Source organism: Pezoporus occidentalis, unplaced genomic scaffold, assembly GCF_034315485.1.
Source record: "Pezoporus occidentalis ecotype Australia unplaced genomic scaffold, CSIRO_AGI_Poc_V1 ctg12, whole genome shotgun sequence".
NCBI lineage: Eukaryota > Metazoa > Chordata > Aves > Psittaciformes > Psittacidae > Pezoporus > Pezoporus occidentalis.
This window is the reverse complement of record NW_026912994.1, coordinates 6,341,223-6,362,432: the sequence shown is the minus strand read 5'-3', so window position 1 is coordinate 6,362,432 and position 21,210 is coordinate 6,341,223. Positions and strand designations below refer to the sequence as shown.

Genomic DNA, 21,210 nt, shown 5'->3' with positions numbered 1-21,210 from the left:
TTGAAACACTGGAACAGGTTGCTCAGAGAGGTGGTGGCTGCCTCATCCCTGGAGACATTCAAGGCCAGGCTGGACGTGGTTCTGGGGAACCTGATCTGGTTGAAGAGGTCCCTGATCATTTTAGGGGAGCTGGACTAGATGACCTTTGAAAGTCCTTTCAAACCTGAACTATTTTATGATTCTATGAACTATTCATGTATTCCTAATTAAGGAAAAAGAAAAATCAATCTCTAAGAAAACTAGAACCTTAGTTAAACTAAGTATAATGCATACCTAGTTAATTACTTAACAGTTGGCATGAAAGCATCTCTCAGTGGGAGAGCAACAACACATTGCTCTTCAAGTGCCAAGGCTAGCAGGTATTGTTAGGAAAACCCTACTATGCTGACCATCATGCAATGCATCCCCTCAGTGTACCAGAGGGTATGTAGTAAGGTTTAACAAAAAAAAAAAAAAGGTCTAATCTTCATTCCATTTCTTTCCATTAAAGGAGAAAAATGTAGTGTTTACTTCCCTGTGTAGTATTTCTTTCTAAGATCCTCTGCAAATACTTGCTAAAGAAACCTTAACTTTGAAGTACTGGTAATACTGACTACCTAAGCATGATGCCTAGTGCAATAATGCAGGTACAACTCAAACATAAAGACAGTCTCTTTCCTCCTTGCACAAGCTTTCCTGAAACAGTGGATTCCTTATCCCTTGGTGACTTTCATTCTTTACCTTAGTGGAAAGCACTGCTAAAGTGTGACATCCTGACAAAATGCCAGCTCTGGGTGTTATGACTGTCACCTAGCCCAGACAAACTGGATGGGGTAAGTCACATCCCCGACTCAGGTAGGTGGTAGAGCATTTATGTACATGAGGATCACTTCACTGTAAACACAAATACAATGGATTTTCACCTCCAAGTACCATTTTATAAAGGGAATGTAAGTTGGGTGATTGTAACAGTCAATTATTCAGATTATTTCCATCAAGAAGACAACTTTCTGCAGCACCACAAAACTAAAGCTTCAGGAATTTAGGAGGCTCCACTATAGCTGAGAAGCTTTCATAGAGTGATGCTATCTATTTGATGTACTTTGATTGGAGACATGAAACCTGGAGATGCACAATTTCTTTTTAATCTGAGCAGCTCCAAGAAAACCCTTGACATTATGCTTCCAGTTACAAGGCTGATAAAATTGCAGTCTCCCACCTTCCTGATCCTATCAGTCCTTTTTACAAGGATGGCATTTCCACTGGTCAATCTCTTCTCATATACATGACAGTTATTATCCCTATTCTATAAAGTCCCCACTGGTGAAAATCATCATATATGCATAAATACATTTTTTATGCTACTTCAGACTCATGCCAGACACAATACACCTGCTACCAGTTCCTTCTCTCCATTTACTTCCTTTGACAACCCCTTAATGTAGTTCTCAGGTACCTTTTTTTTCCACACCCTGTCGGAAGGCATGTTGTTTCTGACTACATTCACTTTAAAAGAATACTCATGTTTCAATGCCTGGAACACTGCACAAAGATTCACTGGTTGTAGTGAACCATTGTGTGCATTCATTTGGTTCTCATTTAATAACACTGAAAATAGTCTGGATTAAATGAAAAAATATTCAAAATTAACAGTTCAGACCCCTTTCTCAAGCTATAATTCTTACTGTGAACATTAACTTCTGTAGAAGGACAACATGCAAGACAGTGTCCTTCTACATATAATGCCCTCAGTTGAAACTGATGAATCATGAAACAGATATGAAGCAAAGAAGTTTTTCTGCATTATTAGTTACCCTCCCTATTTTTGTCCCAAGGAAAATATGTTTTGTTTTAGATACAAAGGTAACTTTCATACAAAACTGGTATAGTAGGGTTTGGTTATCCAGAATGTTGAACATGAGGAAATCATTCAATTTGACTTTTACTAAACTCTGTACTGTTTTGAAATTAGTTAACAGTCATCAGGCCAATGGAGGTCAAATATTTCAGTGTCTGTAAAGGCAGCAAAAGCAACTGTATTGGGAGCATTAAATACACTGTAACTCAATTCCCAACTTTGATCTTAATTGTACAAATTGAAGTTGTAGTAGTTTCTTTCTATAACTCAAACCCTCTTTGCCTCTGTGTTCGTTACTGCAATAAAAAGCCTGAAATATTAAACATACAGAAGAATTAAATTAGGATATGTAAACCAGCAGTAACATTATTCTGTTTTCAATGTTCTAAATCCTTGAAGTTCAGCTTAAATAAACGTCATGTACCAGCTCCTTAAACAACATTAGCTATGTAAACAGCATTTAAAAATGCAAGAAGTTCAACTTTATAAAAATTACATCTGCAGGCTGTTAAAGGAGAATCTGCAAGAAATGTCAAACAATACTGTACCTTGTGTACTCCACTGAAATAACAAGAAAGATGCATCTGGAAACAGTTACTGGCAGGAGACTTAAATAAAGTATTGCATTACCTTTAATGAACCAAATATTATTAATCAAGAGCTGGATATAAGTGTGCCAGCCAGCTGGCTTGTAATTCGATTAATTTACCTTCTTGGGAGATGACAATGGACTTCGATGATTTGATGGTTTTGCTGTCGACAGTCCAGGTGACAGCTGCAGGGGGATCAGAGGAAATCCGACATTGTAAGACCAATTTTTCACCATCTACTACTTGAGCATCCTGAAGCTTCTCTGTAAAGGAGGGTGCTGTTCCTTTGCTTGCTGGTGGTTTGCTTGCTGGTGCTTTATTTTCAGCTTTTTGCCCAATTATTCTGCCATCCACTACTGAGCACCCATGTTCACAGTTTCTGTCATTCTTCTCTTCTTTTTTCACTGCTGGTTTGGCAACAGGGGCTTGAGAATTAGGAGTCATATTCTGGGCTTCAGAGTTGGTGCGGGCATTTGGTGCTGGGGTGTTAGCACTACCATTCTCTGCAGGTGGCTTTTTCTTTGAGCCCAGCACTGATCTGAAATCTGTAACTGCTGGCTTAGGAGGTGGTGCCTTCTCTGGCAATGGGGTTTTTGGGGTGCCTTTCTTGGCCAGCACAGAGCGAAAGTCTACCTGCTGAGGAGCATGAACCTTCCTTTCCTCCTCTGACAAGGTCTTGGGTTTGACCTGCCGCTGCAGGTTTGCTCGGAAGTCCATTTGCTCGGCTGGGATTTCTTTCAGTTCCTCCTCAGAAAAACTTTTGGTGCTGACTTTATTGCCTAGAATGTCACGGAAATCAAGTTGCTCAGCTTCCTGCTGCCTCAGGCTCTCCTCTGTGTGTTCCCGAGTTTCCACTCGCCTCTTCAGCACACCTCGGACGTCTTCCTGCTCTTCCTCAGCTGCTCTGGTTTCACTGCTGATCTTTTTGAAGCCACTTGTTCTACCAAATGTTAGTTTACCATGATCTCCACCATCTCTTCGCTCTCCAGAGCTGGCTGATTCCCTCCCACTATGATCCGAAAAAGAAAAGAAAGAGAGAGCCAGGAAAGGGGCTGGTTTAAAAATGTCAGAGAAGTATCTCAGAGCAGGAACAAAATGTGTTTATAGAAGGGGAGGTTGATTAGAGGAGCACGCTCCATTAGTTTATTGCATCAATGATGACTTCAGGAGCCATATAAGGGCACAAAGAAAAAAGATCTCTTTACTCTGGCTTGGTACAACGTGCTTAGCCTGTATGATGAAAACAATTTGTTGGGTCACATTTGGGGATTAGGTTGAACAGCAGCCAGCCTGGGTCTGTAAGGGCAGGGAATTAACGGAGAAAAAAATAGAACCCACCCATGCAAGTCCCTGGGAAAAATACTCACTCTCTGAGCATTTCTGCTGCGGAAGCTGAAGTCTCCCGCAGCATCAGAGACACCTGGCAGCTGCATTCTCCAACTTGGTTCCTGAAACATTTAAGTAAAATCAGAAAAGCAGAGGTGTCTCCCTCCAAAATTGTAACTTTCCTGAGCTAAGTGTTTGTGTTTTGCACTAAAGAAGTTCAAACCCAGTGTGGCATCTTCCTTTCCTATGCCCAGCATTGTGGTGGTTGACTGAACGGATTGGTTCTCTTATGTTTGGTGCCAAGCTATCTCAATTAGCTTTTACTGTTCTGTTGCTATCTACACTAGGATGAATATACTCCCTGAACAAAAATCAAAGCAATTTACAGAATGAAACAGCTGCAAACAAACAAACTAAAGGAAAACAAATAACAAAGCTGGAAAATCAAGGCAGAGGAAGGGGCTATTTTGCGAAGTTGAATATCTTTCCAGCTCTGCCTACTGTTTATTTATTCAAACCCAAGCTCATAAGTTTTCTAATGTTAAGATATTAAAAGCAGGGTCTCATTTCCTTCCCTCCCCCCTGGCCCAGCCAATCAGCAAAACCCATCTCATGGATTGCTCCAGCCTGTACATGTTTATATTAAAAAACATAAAAGTGTCACCATATATGGTGCTGAGTACTTATTCTTCCTTTTGCAGAGGAATACCATGGATGCCTTCTGGAAAGGGCTCCCATTAAAGAATTCATTTAAAGTGTTCCCCTCACCCCTGCCACTCCCTCCCTCCTGCAGATATATATCATTCTTCTAGCCCCAAATGTCTTTTCTCCACTTAACACAGGAGATGCCAAAAGCAAAATTTAACTCCCCCAGGGCAGCAGTTGTGTAACTCTTGCGACCGCTCGCTTGACTGCTGTTAAAAAAAAACAGACTTGAACTGATAGGGACTAGAGATATCTTTTATTAGTGAAAACTTTCATCCTTCCCAGTTTAAGTATAAACTTGTAAATGGACTAGAAACTCCTGGATGATTTTTGTTTTTCAAACAAAAATAGTTTTTGCTACTGAAAACATTTCCTGGACATGAACAAAACACATGTGCATTGCAGGGAGGAAGAAAAGAGAGGCTGGTTTTTCTAGCTGTGTTTTGCTTTCAAAAGACTTGCTAGGTAAGAGCACCTTCAAGTACCCCTTTTCCTGAAATTTAAAACAGACTCAGGAGTTCCTTTCTGTTAGATTGCCATAAACATATTTTCTGGCCTTTTTTTTAGTGTTTGGAAATACATTCCTAGATACGATCTTGTTTGGGTGAATAAACTATAATTTTACCCATTTGCAACTGGCAATGAAGTCACAGCAGGCACGATCATTAACGCAGATACATCCCTAAGTTATGTCTTTATAAAAGAAACTAGTGCCATTACCTTTTCATATAAATTTCCATTTCTTTCTTTTGCCTTAGAAAATGTACAAAAATCAAGCCTTTCATGCCAAGAAGGAATTGGTGGGGTTAACCGAAGTAACTGAATTGCAAAGTAAAGGCCCTGCTGGTAGAAGACCTCTTATTTGACCTTAAGATGATTAACAAAAAGCCAGAGAAATGTGCTCAACACACTATATCCAACAAATCTGAATATGTACACTAGAAACTGCCACTGAAAGCAATCCAAGCAGTGAAATCCAAGCAGTGAAATCCAAGCACTGAAAGCCACAATCAGACTCACTATCAAACAGATCAAGCACTTTCTCATTCACCAGCGCTACAGCGCTATCAGCAGGCTCCTGGTTTACCAGAAGATCTTAAAACCAATCCGGAGCTGACAAAGTAGAAGCCAGGCATGTTAAAGTATAGACAGTTTAGAGCACACGTCAAATTAGAAGGCACCACTGCTCAGCATCTGTCATGACCATATGGCAAAAATATTTGCCGACAAGAACTGTGTCACCAGTGGGAGAGGTTAAAGTAACAGAGACAGCACTCTCCCAGGAGAGGGATCTAGGGGTACTGAATGTGGTCCTGACCACTGTGAAGAATAATAGCATTTCTTCAGGACCCATTTCTGCAACGTATCTTTCCCTCTGCAAATTCTTCACATATGCAAAGAGCAAATAAGGAAAGCAAAGTAAACCTCCCTAAACTAAGCTATTTTTCACAGGGTTTGGAAAGTAAAGGAGGGGTAAGAAAACAGGAGAGCATTTTGTTCTTTCTATTTTTAAAACCTTGGGAAGCACTTACAAATTATGGCAACAGTGGGACATAGAAGTACCTAAATGGAAAAATGATTCAGAAGTTAGTTTTTTGATCTTAATTATGATTTTTGCTTCAAGTGAACACTGGATACAAACCTTGAGTCTGTGTCTAATTCATTATATCCCTGTTCAAAAGCATAGCCTTCTCAGGGCAAGTCCTGCTCGCAGTGAAATCAAGGCAAGTTACTGATTTGAGGAGCAGGGAGAGCATAATTTTGTCTCCGGATGCAGTTGCAGAGACTAAAAAGGTAAAGTTAATAGCACTGACCCACCTTGGAGTTCACTAGATGGAAAAAGAGAAACAAGCCAAGAAAAATTAAGAAGGACTGGATGGTTTAGATGCTAAATTCAATCAAGATTAATACTGGGAACTTTGTAAATATTTTTACATTTGCGCAACTTCAGAACCTAGACAAGATACATAAGAGCAGTTAGGAAAAACAGAGCTTTGTAATACCCAAGCACCACTTCAAGTCTTTCATATCTCTGCTGTTTTGAATCTTAGCAATAAAAATATTACTTTTGAAACTTGAGGTTCTCCATGTTGGCATTTTATCAACAAAACCACAGACAAAGACAGGTCTTAGTGGCTCTGTTATTGTAGAATAATGATAGAAATGGATAACACCTACGCTTAGTAGCTGTGCTGTAAAGTAGTGTCTGGAATTGTTGACTTTTGCAGGATTGTTCTGTAGAATGCCCATACACCGGACTTATCTTTAAAATGTTAAGGAATAATAATACCCCCACAGATACTAAAACCAAATAAAACCCCAGCTGCAAAGCCTGAAGCAATTTTAAAAATAGCTCTCTGTCCTATTGTGGGATCAGTTTTCCCTGGAATGGCTTTTATGTTCAAAATATCTTGAAATACTAGTTTCTTGGCAGAATCTCCTCAAATACTTTCACTGAACCTTAGATGAGACTTATTGTCTTTATGTCCCTAGGAAGCACCCTCTGGAGGAAGAGATAAAAAAGCGCTGTTAATTATAGTGTGGGGCATACGAAAAACTCCTACTGGCCTACAAAGTGTGAAACAGGTATTGCAGAGTAAATTACATTTTTTTTTAAGAATGAACTGAAAGGGGCAAAGCAGTTGATCCTTAGCTATAGTTGGTGCTTCAGTGCACGTAACTGGAAAGACTCAGAACGAGGTTTTGCAACTCTTTTGTGTGTTAGTTAAGAGAACGTAGAGTCCATGAAGCTTTAACCCCAAAGGATGCAACTAATCTGCTGGATCACAGCTTTAGCTGACACAAAGCAGAGCAGCCCCACTGACTTCAAAAAGGATGCACTGATTTACCTCACTTAAGGGTTTGGCCAAAAAGTTTTTATACCTGAAAAGCCAAACATTTTCATTTTACAGCACTAAGTGGGAGAATGAAACAGGAAGGAGTCATGGTTATCTTTCCTACAAATAGACAATGTGTTCATAGCAGAAAACAAGGTTTGCAAACTGTATTTTACAGAAAGATGGAACCATATTTACTTTTCAGTGTAATGCAATGTAAACTTACAACTGCTTTTTATATAACCTGAATTACAGAGTATTCAAGGTACCACTGATTTATAAGATAAATGTTTACCTCAGATTTTGATCAGATTATAAAAGTCTTTAAATAAGAATAATTAACACTAACTAGACTTTTATGGAAGATGGAGTGGGGGGGAAGAGAAATACTCAGCATCTGAGAAGACAAAGGTTAGCAAAACAGATGATTGTTTCATGGAGATTCTGACTGATTTGTTACCCCTCAACTGCATGGGCTGGAATTTTGCAGGCTGCAAATTGTTCAAATTTCAATAGATGAACTACAGTAATGGGTGAATCTGTTGTTCTTTTTATATTTATGCAGCACCATTCCTTGAGGCCTGAGCAATAACAGCCTCAATGAAGCATTATCAAGATAATTAAAATGAAGAATGCAAATGTGGAGAATCAGAGTTCTGTGTCTGAAACAAAGACCAGAGAAGTCTACAGTGATCATCTTTGTATAATTCACTCTTAGTATTCTGCTATGTAGTAAAAGGCAAAGCAAACACATATTCTAAATAATGCTGAGGGATGGTAAGACAGAAAGCCAACCAGCAGCCATTGATGGATCACACTAGGATCACCCTAGGCTACACAGAGTTGTCAGCTTACTCTGATGAAAGGAGACAGAACTAACAAGAGACAAGTAGATCTTTTGTTAAACCCAATTTTTTAAGATCAGAGTTTTAAATTGTGAGCAGCCAACACAAAGGAAAATTGTGGTGGCAGTAGAATAGAATTTAGAGCTCAAGAATAATGCAGAAGAAAATTGGAAAGTATTTAACACTGGTAGGAAACCATGGCCAAACTAAATTAAAGGAGTTGGAGAAAGAATGACTCCCTAAAGGCAGCTATGCAGCATGCTTCTAAAATTAACACATGAAAAGGAGTTGCACATTTATTTCAAAATAAAATGATAATGTTTAAAAATAGCCCACTGTCAACTTTTCTATAAACTCTTCAGTGAATTGACTCGTGGTTTTTCAGTTATTCCTTATTTTAAATGGACTTTGTAGGAGTTTTTGACAGAAAGACACTAAACACAGCTCTCTTCCTCTAAGGTACTGTTAAATTTGTTTCTAAATATATAAACAATTTTATATCAAGTATTCAAGACAACTACAGGCAGTTCAACACCTATTTAGACAAGACTAGTTGCTGCTGAAAATTATCTAAGCTCTATTGCAAGCTTGAAGTTATACAGCTGACATTTGATTCCTTGGGTATTCCTGAGGCAGTTACTTCTCTGTCATACAATAGTATACAAACAATGTATATGGCATATGGCATATGGCTTTCTTTTCCCCAAAAAGTACCTGTAATTTTACAAATGACAGCAGGGTAAAAAGAGGAATCAGTATTCTCCTTGCTCAGAGCGCAGCACAATATCTTTACTTATTATGGATTAGAAAAAAGCCAACATGATCCCCGGCTGTTTCTCCAGTAAAAGGATTAGGGAATAACTGAAACAAGCATGCTGCTCTCTAGCTACAACTTTACTTCTTCTTACCACCTCCCCCCCCCCCGCCAGATTGTTCTCTGCTAATTTTCTGAAATGATTTATTTTCCAAGTGTACATTCTGTATGTTCTAGAGTCATGATACTGTCAGACACTGACAAATGTCTTCAATGATGAATTTGGCCTGGGTAATCACCAGCTACACCTGATCATTAAGGTTGACTTGCTTAAGTCAGCCACAATGAAGTCCTCCAACAAAGTCTTCCACAAAACCTTCTTGGCTCTCCTTTGTTCTTCCTCTTTCCTACTTCTACCCCTGAAGTTTTGCTGAAATATCTCATTCTCTTTCAGTTCAAGTGACACCATCAGGATGTCCAGGCACACAAACCGAAGTGTGGAAACATGCTATCAAAAGGTAGGAATTCTCCCAGTTTGGCCTCCTCTGTTATGTAGAGGTTAGGGACCTTAATGAAATTGAACTGGTGTTTCTAATCCTGCCAGAAGTCGAGTGTCAGACATGCCACTGATCCCCAAAAATGCTTTTCTTAGATGCAAGGACATGTAGACATGACTAGCACAGATCAGCATTATGAATGTTGTAGATGACCTAGGCGATTGCAAACAAGCCAATTGTTCTGAAAGAAGTCATTTCACAATTTCATGAGGTTCTGAATGACTTCTTTGCTTCGGTCTTCACTGCCAAAGGCTCTGACCAAACCACCCAAGTCTTGGAAGGCAGATGCAGGGACTGTGAGAATGAAGACCTTGGACCACTGTAGGAGAGGAACTGGTTCGAGACCATCTTAAAAATCTGAACGTGCACAAGTCCATGGGTCCTGATGAGATCCATCTGAGGGTCCTGAAGGAGCTGGCAAATGAAGTTGAGAAGACACTGGCCATCATATTTGAGAAATCATGGCAGTCAGATGAAGTTCCCGATGACTGGAAAAAGGGAAATATAACCCCCATTTTCAAGAAGGGGAAAATGGATGACCCGGGGAGTTACAGAGCAGTCAGTCTCACCTCTGTGCCTGGCAAAATCTTGGAGCAGGTTCTCCTGGAAGGCATGCTAAGGCACATGAAAAACAACAAGGTGCTGGAAATTTTTTCCTCTAAGGGTGGTGAGGCACTGGAATAGGTTGCCCAGGGAGGCTGTGAATGCTCCATCCCTGGCAGTGTTCAAGGCCAGGTTGGACGAGGCCTTGGGTAACATGATTTAGTGTGAGGTGTCCCTGCCCACGGCAGGGGGGTTGGAACTAGATGATCTTAAGGTCCTTTCCAACCCTAACTATTCTATGAGTCTATGATTCTAATTTATTGCAGAGCACAAAGGGTCTAAAGCTACTGAGGAGCTTATTTGCAAAAAGGTTATGGTACATATAGCTCTACTTACATAGATGTTAGTAATAAGACCTGAAATTCAGTGCAGAAAAACTTCATTATAGGAAACCTTGCTATAAGCAGTTACATTTTCCTGAAGCACCCTTTTCTAGTGAAAAGTGAATGCCTCGTCTGATTTTAAATACTAAAATACACTGATGATAGTTTCTGGCTGCCTGTGGTAGTCTATGGAAACATACTTTAGAGCTAGGCAACTACATAGTGACATGTCCATCATTCAGGCAATGCTGACTGGAAAATAAAGTGTAACTATAAAAATAAACTTACTGTTTAGAGGTTAAATGGGTAAAATTTACTAAAATATGCCCTCCTTCCTTGGATTAGGAAGACATGAGTAATTTGTTTGCAGTCAAGCAAAGGAGAATTCAGTTCTAATTTTTGTCCTAGACTGAAGTATATGAAATTAAACTAACTTGTTTATAGCATGAAAAAGACAAAACCCACCATAAACCAGGCAAGTGCAAGCAGTGCAGAACTGCAGTGCTAACACTACTTGGCATTATCTGTCTAAATTGCCTGCCAGACTAGTCCATCTGGACTAAAAAAACTAGCATGTGGAGCAGAACAGATAATTTTCTTCCAGTGTAACGGATTCAAATGCCCATGATGGTTAAATAAATTCTAAGAAAGTCACAAATATTAGCCAAGTAAGGCAATAAATCTACATGTACATTTACACGCACAGTAAATAGCATAGAACAAATGATAACATCGATTTAAAGCTGTACACTAAGTTTTCTATAACCACAGAGGGAATATGTAATTAAGGCTGGAGGTGGAGAATGTTGTGGTACTTTCTACAAGGTAAAGAACCAGCAAATCTGATTCCTCAGTGTCCTGGACTCAGCTGTAACAGTTCTTTTTCTCCTTCTTAGCAGCTGGTGCAGTGCTGTGTTTTCCACTTTAGTCTGAGAACAATACGGATAAAACACCAATGCTTTTAGGTTTTGTTAAGTAATGCTTATTCCGGATCAAGGACTTTTTCAGTCTTACACTCTGCTAGTGAGGAAGGGCACAAGAAGCTGTGAGGAAGCAGAGACAGGACACCTGACCCAAACTAGCCAAAGGGGTATTCCATACCATAGCACACCATGCCAAGTATATAAACTGGGGGCAGTTACCTGGAAGTCCCAGATCACTGCTTGGGTCAGGCTGGGTGTCAGTTGGTGGGTGGTGAGCGGTTGTATTGTGCATCACTTGTGTTCATGTTTTTTTTTTCCTCTTTTAGTTTTATGTTGTCTCCCCTTGTTATTTCCCTTATCATTATTATTATTGGTGGTAGCAGTAGTGGTTTGTGTTATACCTTAGTTACTGGGCTGTTCTTATCTCAACCCGTGGGAGTTGCACTCTTTTGATTCTCCTCCCCATCCCTCCAGAAGTGGGGGTGGGGGAAATGGGGAGTGAGCAAGTGGCTGCGTTGTTCTGAGTTACCAGGCTGGACTTAAACCATGACAATCATTTAAAGAACAGTTATTTTACCACAAAATAAATAGACAAAATAAATTAAATAAAATTCAAAATACCTCTTCCAAATTCTGCAGGAATGACAACAGGTTTAAAGCATAAGCGTACCTCATTTCATCAGAAAAAGACAACTACAACTTCCACATAAAATTCAAACACGACCAGGAAGTCCTTTCTTTCCTCAGTGGTATGGATTATAATCTTGTGGAACAGCCCTTCCTGGTCAGATTGTTCCCATGGAAAGCATGGATCCTTTAAAATATCTGGAGAGATGTCAAACTCGATAAAAAATAGCTCCAAAATCATAAATGACACTGATTGTGGTTTCCCTTGCTTGGAATCTCCCCCCCCCCCCCCTTTTTTTTCCCATATTGCTGCCACAAGACTTTGTTTCTCAGGTTCCCAAAAGGAAACTCTGTACTGCTTTGTCCTTCTTTCTGACTTTTCTTGTGTTTCTTCTCTCCTCTTTATTGGTTCTTTATATCCCTCAGAAATATTTTGCTCCTTTAATACTCTACTGATTTATGGGAATGGGATGGAACTCGTCTTCTTCAGGTGGGAATTTCAACTTGAGGGTAAATATAACTAATTGTTCCAGGGGAACAAGCTGTTTTCATAGCAAACATACCTGAGCTGAATTTCATATTGCCCTGTATGGCGAGACTGCACATTCCTCAAAACCAGTGTGAAGATGTCTTCATTTTGCAGGATTTCACATGCTGTTCCCGGCATTATTTCTTGTCCATCTTTAAACCAGTGAACAGTGGGAAAAGGATCTCCAGCAATGGCACAGGATATAAGGACATTTTGCCCAGGAGCTGCTGTCACTGATCGTGGTTTGCTAATGAACCAGGGCTGAATACCATCCTGAGGTTCTGTAGTTTACAAACACAGTTTGCAAATCAGGAGAAAAGGCAAGCTTGAATGTAACTGGTAAGCTAACTAATTTCAGGGAAAACAATCACAGACAAGCAAAGTTATTTTGAACATGCAGGGTATAAGTTTATAATTGAAAATAAGTCAGGCTTTAATTTTGGGAGTAACTTGTGTTGGTACTAAAATTAATCATTTATTTGGCAGTTTACTGGCTCTAGCCAGGCTTATATTAAGAGAAAAACAAAGGGACTTTAAAGCTCCCCTAAAAGGAATCTTGAAGATTTGTCCTTATATAGAATACAGAGAATATTCACATGAATAGCCTTAAGGACAAGTGATGGTACTACGACAGCTGAGAACTCATGTAATAAACCATCATTAACAATTTATACAATTGCATTTAATATAGAAGATTGACACTGAGACTAGATTTCGGGGGAACAGACAGTGACAACAGACTACAGACCCACCCCCCAAGGCACAGTTCTCTGAAATCCTGGGGTTAAGATCCTTAACATGAAAAATACTACAAGTCTCCCACTGATTTATGAGAATCCTCAGTAATGGTGATGGGAAAATGTTGGCATACAGTAAGATTAGATGAAGTCCCCTGTTACGTATGTAGTGAATGCCCAATAGCTGGAAGCTTGTAGGCAATTCAGTGTTTATGGCGGGATTTACATTATATGTGGAGATTCAAAACCAGGTTTTTTTGCAGACAGTTCTCAAATTGCAGAAATCATGTCTTCCTCACTTGCTACCACTACAATGCTAATATTGAAGCAAGAATACCTGGCTCCTAGACAGCTTTTCCAAAACCTCGGGGCTTTAATTAGAAAGAAGAACATAATTAAATTGTTTATATTAAATCCACAACTAAGCAAGCTTTATAGTTATAATCTGAAGCTGCATTTAGCAGAAGTTTTGCACTGTCCCTCAGAACTGGATTCACGAATGCATTTTTGAAATAGTAACAGAATGTTCCACAGTAAAACCATTTTTTTTAAAGTTGCTTTTGCTCAATATCCTTTTTAATTCAGGTGCAGAGAATGAGTACTCCTAGCATCCTTCACAACAGACCTTATAAACACTCATGTACTTAAGTAGATACATCTTCTGCACATTTGAATAATTTTCCTTTAGCATTTCCTAAGGTGGAGAAGAACTTTATACCTTGTACTGTTAATGTAGCCTGTGTCTGAGTTTCTCCTAATTCATTCCAGGCTTCACAGGTGTATTTGCCAGTGTCTTCAGGAAATACTTCCTGGATGTACAGACTGTACTCATTGCCTTTCTTCTCAAAGTGGAAATCTTCTGTCTCTTGGATTTCTTTCCCATTGTGCAGCCAGATGATTTCAGGAGGGGGATTAGCTGAAAAAAAAAGAAACAATGAAAATCAGACACTCACAAAACACCACCATATATTGATTTACCAAATGAACAAGTTTGGCTGCTTTCTGCCATTGATTTTGCAATTCCATTCAAAATATTCAGGAATTTCATTAACTGCTGATGATGTGTAATGTGGAATAGTTATAAGTCTGTCTTATTACAGCTAAAATACGCATGAGTAAGGGAAGCATTTTTACAACAGAAAGGGAGAATGAGTTCTAGATCCCATAAATGTGATTACCAAGGGTTTCTATTAACAACATTCATACCAGGACTGCTCTTTCCTGCATCACTAATCTTATAGAGTCACAGAATAACAGGTTGGAGGTGATTCAAGGATCATCTGGTCCAACCTTTCTAAGGAAAGCATGACCTAGACTTAGATGCCCCAGCACCCTGCCCAGCCAAATCTTAAAAGTGTTCAGTGTTGGGGAATCTACCACTCTGCTGGGGAGATTATTGCAATGGATCACTGTTCTCTTTGTGAAAAATGTCCTTCTTGTGAGCAGTCAGAATCTCCTCTGGATTAATTTGTGCACATTACCCCCCATCTTTTCCATGCGTCTCCTTGCAAAAAGGGAGTTTCCATCTTCCTTGTAGCCACCCTTTAAATACTGCAATGTGGGGATAAGCTCTCCCCTGAGCCATCTTTTTTCTAGGCTGAACATGCCCACCTCTCTCAGCCTGTGTCCTGGGTTCAGCAGTAGCAGTCTTTTTTCTCCTCCTTGGTAGCTGGTGCAGTGCAGTGTTTTGACTTTCGGCCTGGGAACAGAGCTGATAACAAGGATGCTTTGGTTTGGCCAAGGACTTTGTGAGCCTCATGCTCTGCCAGGGAAGAGGGGAAGCCGGGAGGAAGCAGAGACAGGACACCTGACCCAAACTGACCAAAGAGGTATTCCATACCACAGCACGTCATGGCCAGGGTGGGGGGTGACTGGGAGTTACCCGGAAGGACACGGGCTTCTGGGTGGAACTCGTTTTCTTGGCCGGTGGTATCGTATTCTCTTCCCTTGTTATTTTCCCTTATCATTGTTGTAGTTGATAGTAGCGGTGGTGATTTGTGTTGTACATTGGTTGCTGGACTCTTCTTGTCTCAACCCGTAGGAGTTGCACCCTTTTGATCCTCCTCCCCGTTCCTCCAGGAGCGGGGAAGGGGAGAGTCCCAGGGCGGGGGCGGCCTCGATTGTTGTCAGCCTGGCACCACTCCCTGGGAGTGAGTGAACAAGTTACCTGACTGGGTTTAAACCACAACAGCCTGTCCTCATTCAGCAGGCTTTCCAGTACTTTGGTCATTTTTGTGGCTCTTCTCTGCATCCTCTCCAGCCTGTTCACATCTCTTCTTTTGACAAGAGGGACTAAAACTGAATACTGTTTAGTTCCAGGCTTGGTCTGACAAGCAGTGAGTGGGACAGTGACATCTTGATTTCTGCTAGTGATGCCCTTGCTCATGTAACCCACCATCCTCATGGCTTTCTTTGACACAGCTGCACACTGTTTACTCACATTAAGTTTGCTCTCCACCAGGACACTCAGGTCCCTTTCCAGAGAGCTGCTTCCCAGCCAAGTAGATCCCAGCCTGTGATACACACTTGGATTGTGCTTGCTTAGGTGCAAGACCTTAAACTTGTCCTTGTTGATCTTCATAAAGTATCTTATCCTTGCTGACATGAATTCAGTCTTGTTTGGTTCACAACAAAAGCTCTTACGAATCCACTGAGAGTTTCAGTTCAATAGCAGGACCCAATAATAGCATTATTTTTTGTTGTTGTTATGACAAAGAAACACCTGTACTGGTCTGAACACATTAACACTGGACAATGTTCATCCACTCTGAAGATCACATTAGACAAACCTAGCTTTTAGTTTCAAAATACTGGTTCCTGGAAGTATTATTTCAAAATGCTAGGGCACCTGCTAAAAGAAAAAGACAGTGGGAAAAAACAAATACTTTGCGACAGGACTTAAAATTTTTAAATAATACTGTTCTGTAGCTACGCACCTGATACCTCTACAGTCATTATCACTTGACTTCCATCCATTACTTTGAGGTCAGTCAGGCCTTTATGGAAGATGGGTGCAAAATTCTTGTTTAACTTGACAGCCTGTGAACTTTCTGTATTCTTGCTGCTCTTCTTTTCTGTGAAGTCAAGAAGAGAACAAAAGGGGTCTTGTACAGGAATTCCCATGACAAAATTTAACTGACCTAAGCTTCAAACCAATTTTGAGTCAGTGGGTTTGTTTCAGCTCTCAGAAGGCAAAAATCACTGAAACCACCCAATATAGCTGGTTTGCATTGCCAGTAGTCCAAGCAGAAATGCAAGAAATGGGAATGGAACTATTCTTCCTCCAGGGATCCTCTTATATCATGGTTAAGAGATATCTTAGAGTATCACACAGAAATTTACACTAATTTTCCCCAAGTACACATGCTTAGGTGCAAAAAAATCCCCAACAACTTGTTACCAACAATTCAATGCCTTTAATAACTTCTAAATTCACATAAAAATCTTTAAGATGTCTTATAAATTGCTATTCTCATGATTGATTAATTAAAAATGTAAACTCACAATAATATAAGATTTGCCACCATATGGAACTACAAACCATTTAGATTATTAGATGCTCAATATCAAATGGATTTGAGTTCATCATACTCCTCTCTTGTATCACTGATTGATGATGGGAAAGATCGAAACCTGAGGATATCAACATGTATCACAAAACAAACTGTTGGTTTGGAGCCTTTTTTATTTTTTATTTTTCATTGTTTTGAGGCTCTACAATCAAATTATGAGCGCTGGAGTTAAACTGATTACCTTTAAAAAGCAAGTCTATCTGTAATAGGTATGTAACTTCCAGTATCAGCAGTGGTCTCCTCCATCTTGGACTCAGAAGCTATGAAGCAACATCATTGATCTGTGACCTAAACAGTACAGTAGAGCAGGAAAGATATTTCTGCTCTAAAAGCCTAAGCAAAGACACTTCTGAAGACAAAGTGGTGATCATGACCAAATGTAAGAAGTCATAAATATTTATCAGTCACTTGGATACACTTCTTGTTTTGCTTAGCTTGAGTTCAGACCTCTTACGTCTTGCCTTTAAAATGCCACCCAACTTTCTGTCCATACATGAAAATAGCTTCATTTTACTTATTCCCACCTTCAAAAATTTCAAAGATATACCAAGATCATCCAAAATAGTATTACATCAACACAAAGTGCCAGGCTGGAACAAAAACACCATTCATAAAAGGACAGTGATTAGAAAAACTGTAAGCATCTCACTAAGCAGATCTACTGAACCTCTGGGATGCAAGAAGCTAAGCTTGTCCCAGGGTTATTTGAGCTCAATGTAAATTTGGAAGCTGCATGGAGAGGAAGTTTTCCCTCTTCTCTAGCAAAGTTTTTTTCTAGCCAAAATCTTGTCTTGCTGGCTTATATCGTAGGTCTTTTCTTGGCACTGAGCAGCAAGATATTGATGAATGTGAGAATGGAAATATGGGACCTGACTGAGACCGATTCAGTTTGATGTTACGGACTTAATACTCTGAAATGCCTGATTTACCATCAGGCCACACTGATCAGTCTCAGGGCTTCCTATAGCACCTGTTCCTAAGCAACTAATACTGCATAGAAAATACTCAACGATAGAGCTTCAAACAGCCACTGTACTAAGCAATATCAGTACATGCTCCTTCTCTACTCTAATGCCTTGCAGAAAATCCCTTTGTTCCTCAAATTGAAACGGACTCAGGAAAGAAAGCAGAAATCTATATAATGTCAAAAAGGAGGAAAAGAAGAAGAAAAGAAGAAAAGGAAAAAAAAAACAAACAAGACAGGAAGGAAGCATAGGAAAAAAATAAAGGAAAAGACAAATAATACATTTTTTCTGATCCCTTTTATTGAAATAATTCCTATAATTGCAAAACAATTGCAATTTATATAATAATTGAAATAATTCATATAATTGCAATTCATATAATTGCAAAACAAAATGCAATAAAAGGGGAGAAGGGAAAGGAAAATAAAAGCAGAACTGTGGTTTTAGACCAACAGAGGAACAGATTTGGGGTATGACTGGAGAAGTACAAGCCTTCAGAGAGGCCAGATAACAGAAAAATAAACTGAAACAGCTCCAATGAGAGAGTTAATGATGACCAGGAAACAAATTCACTAGTAGCTGTTCTAACAGCAGTTCTCCCAGAACAGACTGAGCTGCCTCCAGCAGAGCCCTGGTACAAACAGCATTAAGTACTCTACATCCCTTGCAACTGACTTTTTGCTTTATTAAACTGGCGTGCCTGTTCCACGTAGTCTAAATAAATGGATTTCTGTAATCAAGGAAGACAACACGGTATAACAGCCTCAGCTTATTAAAAAGAAATGGGTGAGCAGCTACAGAGGAAATAGAGCAAAATAATTTTCCTAAAGGGATTTTTCAGCAATGCTAACTCCTCTGAAATATGTGCTGAAGAAATAAGTTTCATATGCTGGAATAAAACCAGCTTTTTGCACAGAGCTGCATAAATATTAAAAGGAAGCAAGCATATAATTCACAGTAATTGCATGTATGAATTATAAACCCAACAAGATTACATGAAAGTTAGGCCTCAGTTTCTGAAGCTATCTCAGACAGATACATCCTGTGCTGGTGAGATCTACTAATATGAGTGACATTGAGGAGATGTAGTGGGGGTGCAGGCCCCTATCCCAGAAGAGTGACCTGCAGGATTAAAGAATGAAGAAAAACTTGTTACTGATCATTACTCATTATTTGTGAGTGAAAATGTCAAATTAAAATGAAGGGGTGGGGGCAGAAGCTACCTCACCATCACACAAATCTTCAAAACAGAGTTTACCCTGAATTTAAGCACTACATAGGTTTATGCTGACTTCTTGTATGAAGAGACTTAAGTAGAATATCACAAAAATTTTCTGATGTTTCCTGACTTTGCAGCAACAAGTAAAAATCTTGGGTTCTAATCCATAAATGCTATTTGTTCATTAAGAAACCGTAGAGGCTTATTTCATATAATATTTCTTCCTTTACTTAAAATTTTATATTGTGGACTTCTAGACTTAGAAAAAAAATAAACTGACCTACTGACAACTTCAGTTTCTTACAGATATATTACACAAGACAACACAGCCAGTTTTAGATATGTTACTTCGTTTTATTTAGTCTTACTCTAAAATCACTGCATTTTCTCAGAAGGGACTGATAGAATCATTCAGAGGCTAAATTACAATGACTGAATGTTAACCATTTTCAAATTCTTCTGAAGCTTGCAAATGTTTTTAGTTGTTTATTTATTGCATAGCACCATGTAATGACTCAGTGTTCCTCTGGTGAAGGCTTTAATATTTCACAAATTTACTTTCAGACAGCTGCACTGTGCATTTTCACAGTTTATTTTAAGGTATCTAAGCGCTTCTTCAATTTTAGCCTTTACAGCTCTTGTTTGGAAACATAGCAATCAATTTGATTTTGGAGGGTACTTGGGAAAAGAAGAAACTCTGCTCATTCAAGATTAAGCAAATAATTCCATGATTCCCATTTATGGTGAAAAGATACTGTGTGAATTTATTTCCTTTTGAAAACAGTTGGATGATTATTTTGCCAGGAAAGTAGTAAAGGGAATCCATACACAACAAAAAACCCAAACCCAGGCACTTTTTGCAAAAGGGTAGCTTCAGAAAGTGAAACAATAATAAAAGTTCACATTCCCTGGCTACAGCTAGGTGCTGGCTAGTTTCACACATCTGGAACAAAATCTGTAACTTAAACCAAGAACATGAAGGGCAAGGAGACAAATAAAACAGGACACAAATAAGGAAGCTGCACACAACAAAAAGCCAGTGTAAGAGCTTGCTCTTCATTCATTCCTCCAAAGCCCCTTTCATCACACAATCTCTTCTGGGGTTCAAAATTAGTGTGCTTTTCACTGACAGCTGGCTTCATAGCCCAAAGCAGGGGGAAGGAAGAGAAAGAAGAAAGCACTGGTACAGCTCCCAGGTCAGACACAGCAATTCACTATGCTTCTGGCTGAAACAATCTCTTTCATAACACTGCAGGGTATTTTTGCTGCCAAAACTTCAGATGATAAAAATATGGCACATCTGTCACCAGAAAGGAAATCTGGGACCTAAAGAAAATTTTGTCTGACATCAGCATAAGGGCATTACGGTTACATATCTATGTATCCCCAAGCTTAATCAATTGGATGTGAAAAAGAGGAGATCTGATCTCTTCCTATTATGCTAATGCGCTCTAATCACCTATAGCCATTTAACCTCTGCCTCACCACTTACTACTTATTACTATTTGTTACTTTCAAGTAGGAGTTGGTTCACCTCTAAGAATGAAAAAGAATGTAAGAGTTAACACACAGCCATAGTGACTAAAAAAACCTGCACCCCAGGCAGTTCATTTTCTCCCTCCCTTTCCTTTTCCCAGTCAACTTCTGCTACTGCAGTGAGTTCCACACAGGTGGATCACATTAAAGCAATTCATGAGTAACATCAGAAAACCCTACATAGGGTGGCTTGATAAAACACAGGTACCTAACAATAACTTGTTTGCAGACTATGCAACTAGTGTATTTTACAGTAGCCTATAAAAGCTGCCAGAATTTTTTAAACCACAGTTGTTGGTTTCATGCAGGTTAAATCATGCAAGATAATACAGAAGATACCATGATTTTCTCAAAGGCTGCTTACGGAGCACTGAATTCTCAAAGGCTCTTGTACAATGATGAGATCAAGAAGTTTAACAATTTTTGCAGAGATCTGTGGCCTGGCATAATACATAAGCCCAGCTGGGCATTATCTTGTAGCTGGTGGTCTCTGTCATTTCAACAGGCTTTCAACAGGGTGATGGATTTAAAAGTCCACCACAATGATCCCACTTACATAGTTCCTATGATTTTTTGCCTTTCCTCAGGCTTTAATATGCATGAATGTTGGGAAACAGCAAGTAATAATATGCACAGCTCAGTGGGAAACACAGTCCGGGACACCAGAAATAGTAAACAAAGCATTTGAAGGCTACCTTATATACCCACATATAGTTTCTACAAAG

At 39.4% G+C, this 21,210-nt stretch overlaps 1 protein-coding gene across 4 annotated transcripts in view; it reads right to left on the bottom strand.

Annotated features, from left to right (window-relative positions):
• The window catches only part of MYLK (myosin light chain kinase), a 227,777-nt gene that overhangs the window by 73,913 nt on the left and 132,654 nt on the right, over positions 1–21,210 (bottom strand). For 2 of the 4 annotated variants that reach the window (XM_062607068.1, XM_062607071.1), the window contains 6 exons: positions 16,970–17,025; positions 16,130–16,271; positions 13,912–14,109; positions 12,491–12,737; positions 3,795–3,875; positions 2,547–3,436 (listed from right to left, as the gene is read on the bottom strand). In XM_062607068.1, coding sequence (XP_062463052.1) covers positions 2,547–3,436; positions 3,795–3,875; positions 12,491–12,737; positions 13,912–14,109; positions 16,130–16,271; positions 16,970–17,025 — 1,614 coding nt within the window. The remainder of the gene's footprint in view (positions 1–2,546; positions 3,437–3,794; positions 3,876–12,490; positions 12,738–13,911; positions 14,110–16,129; positions 16,272–16,969; positions 17,026–21,210) is intronic. The other 2 variants (XM_062607070.1, XM_062607069.1) reach the window with 2 other exon arrangements.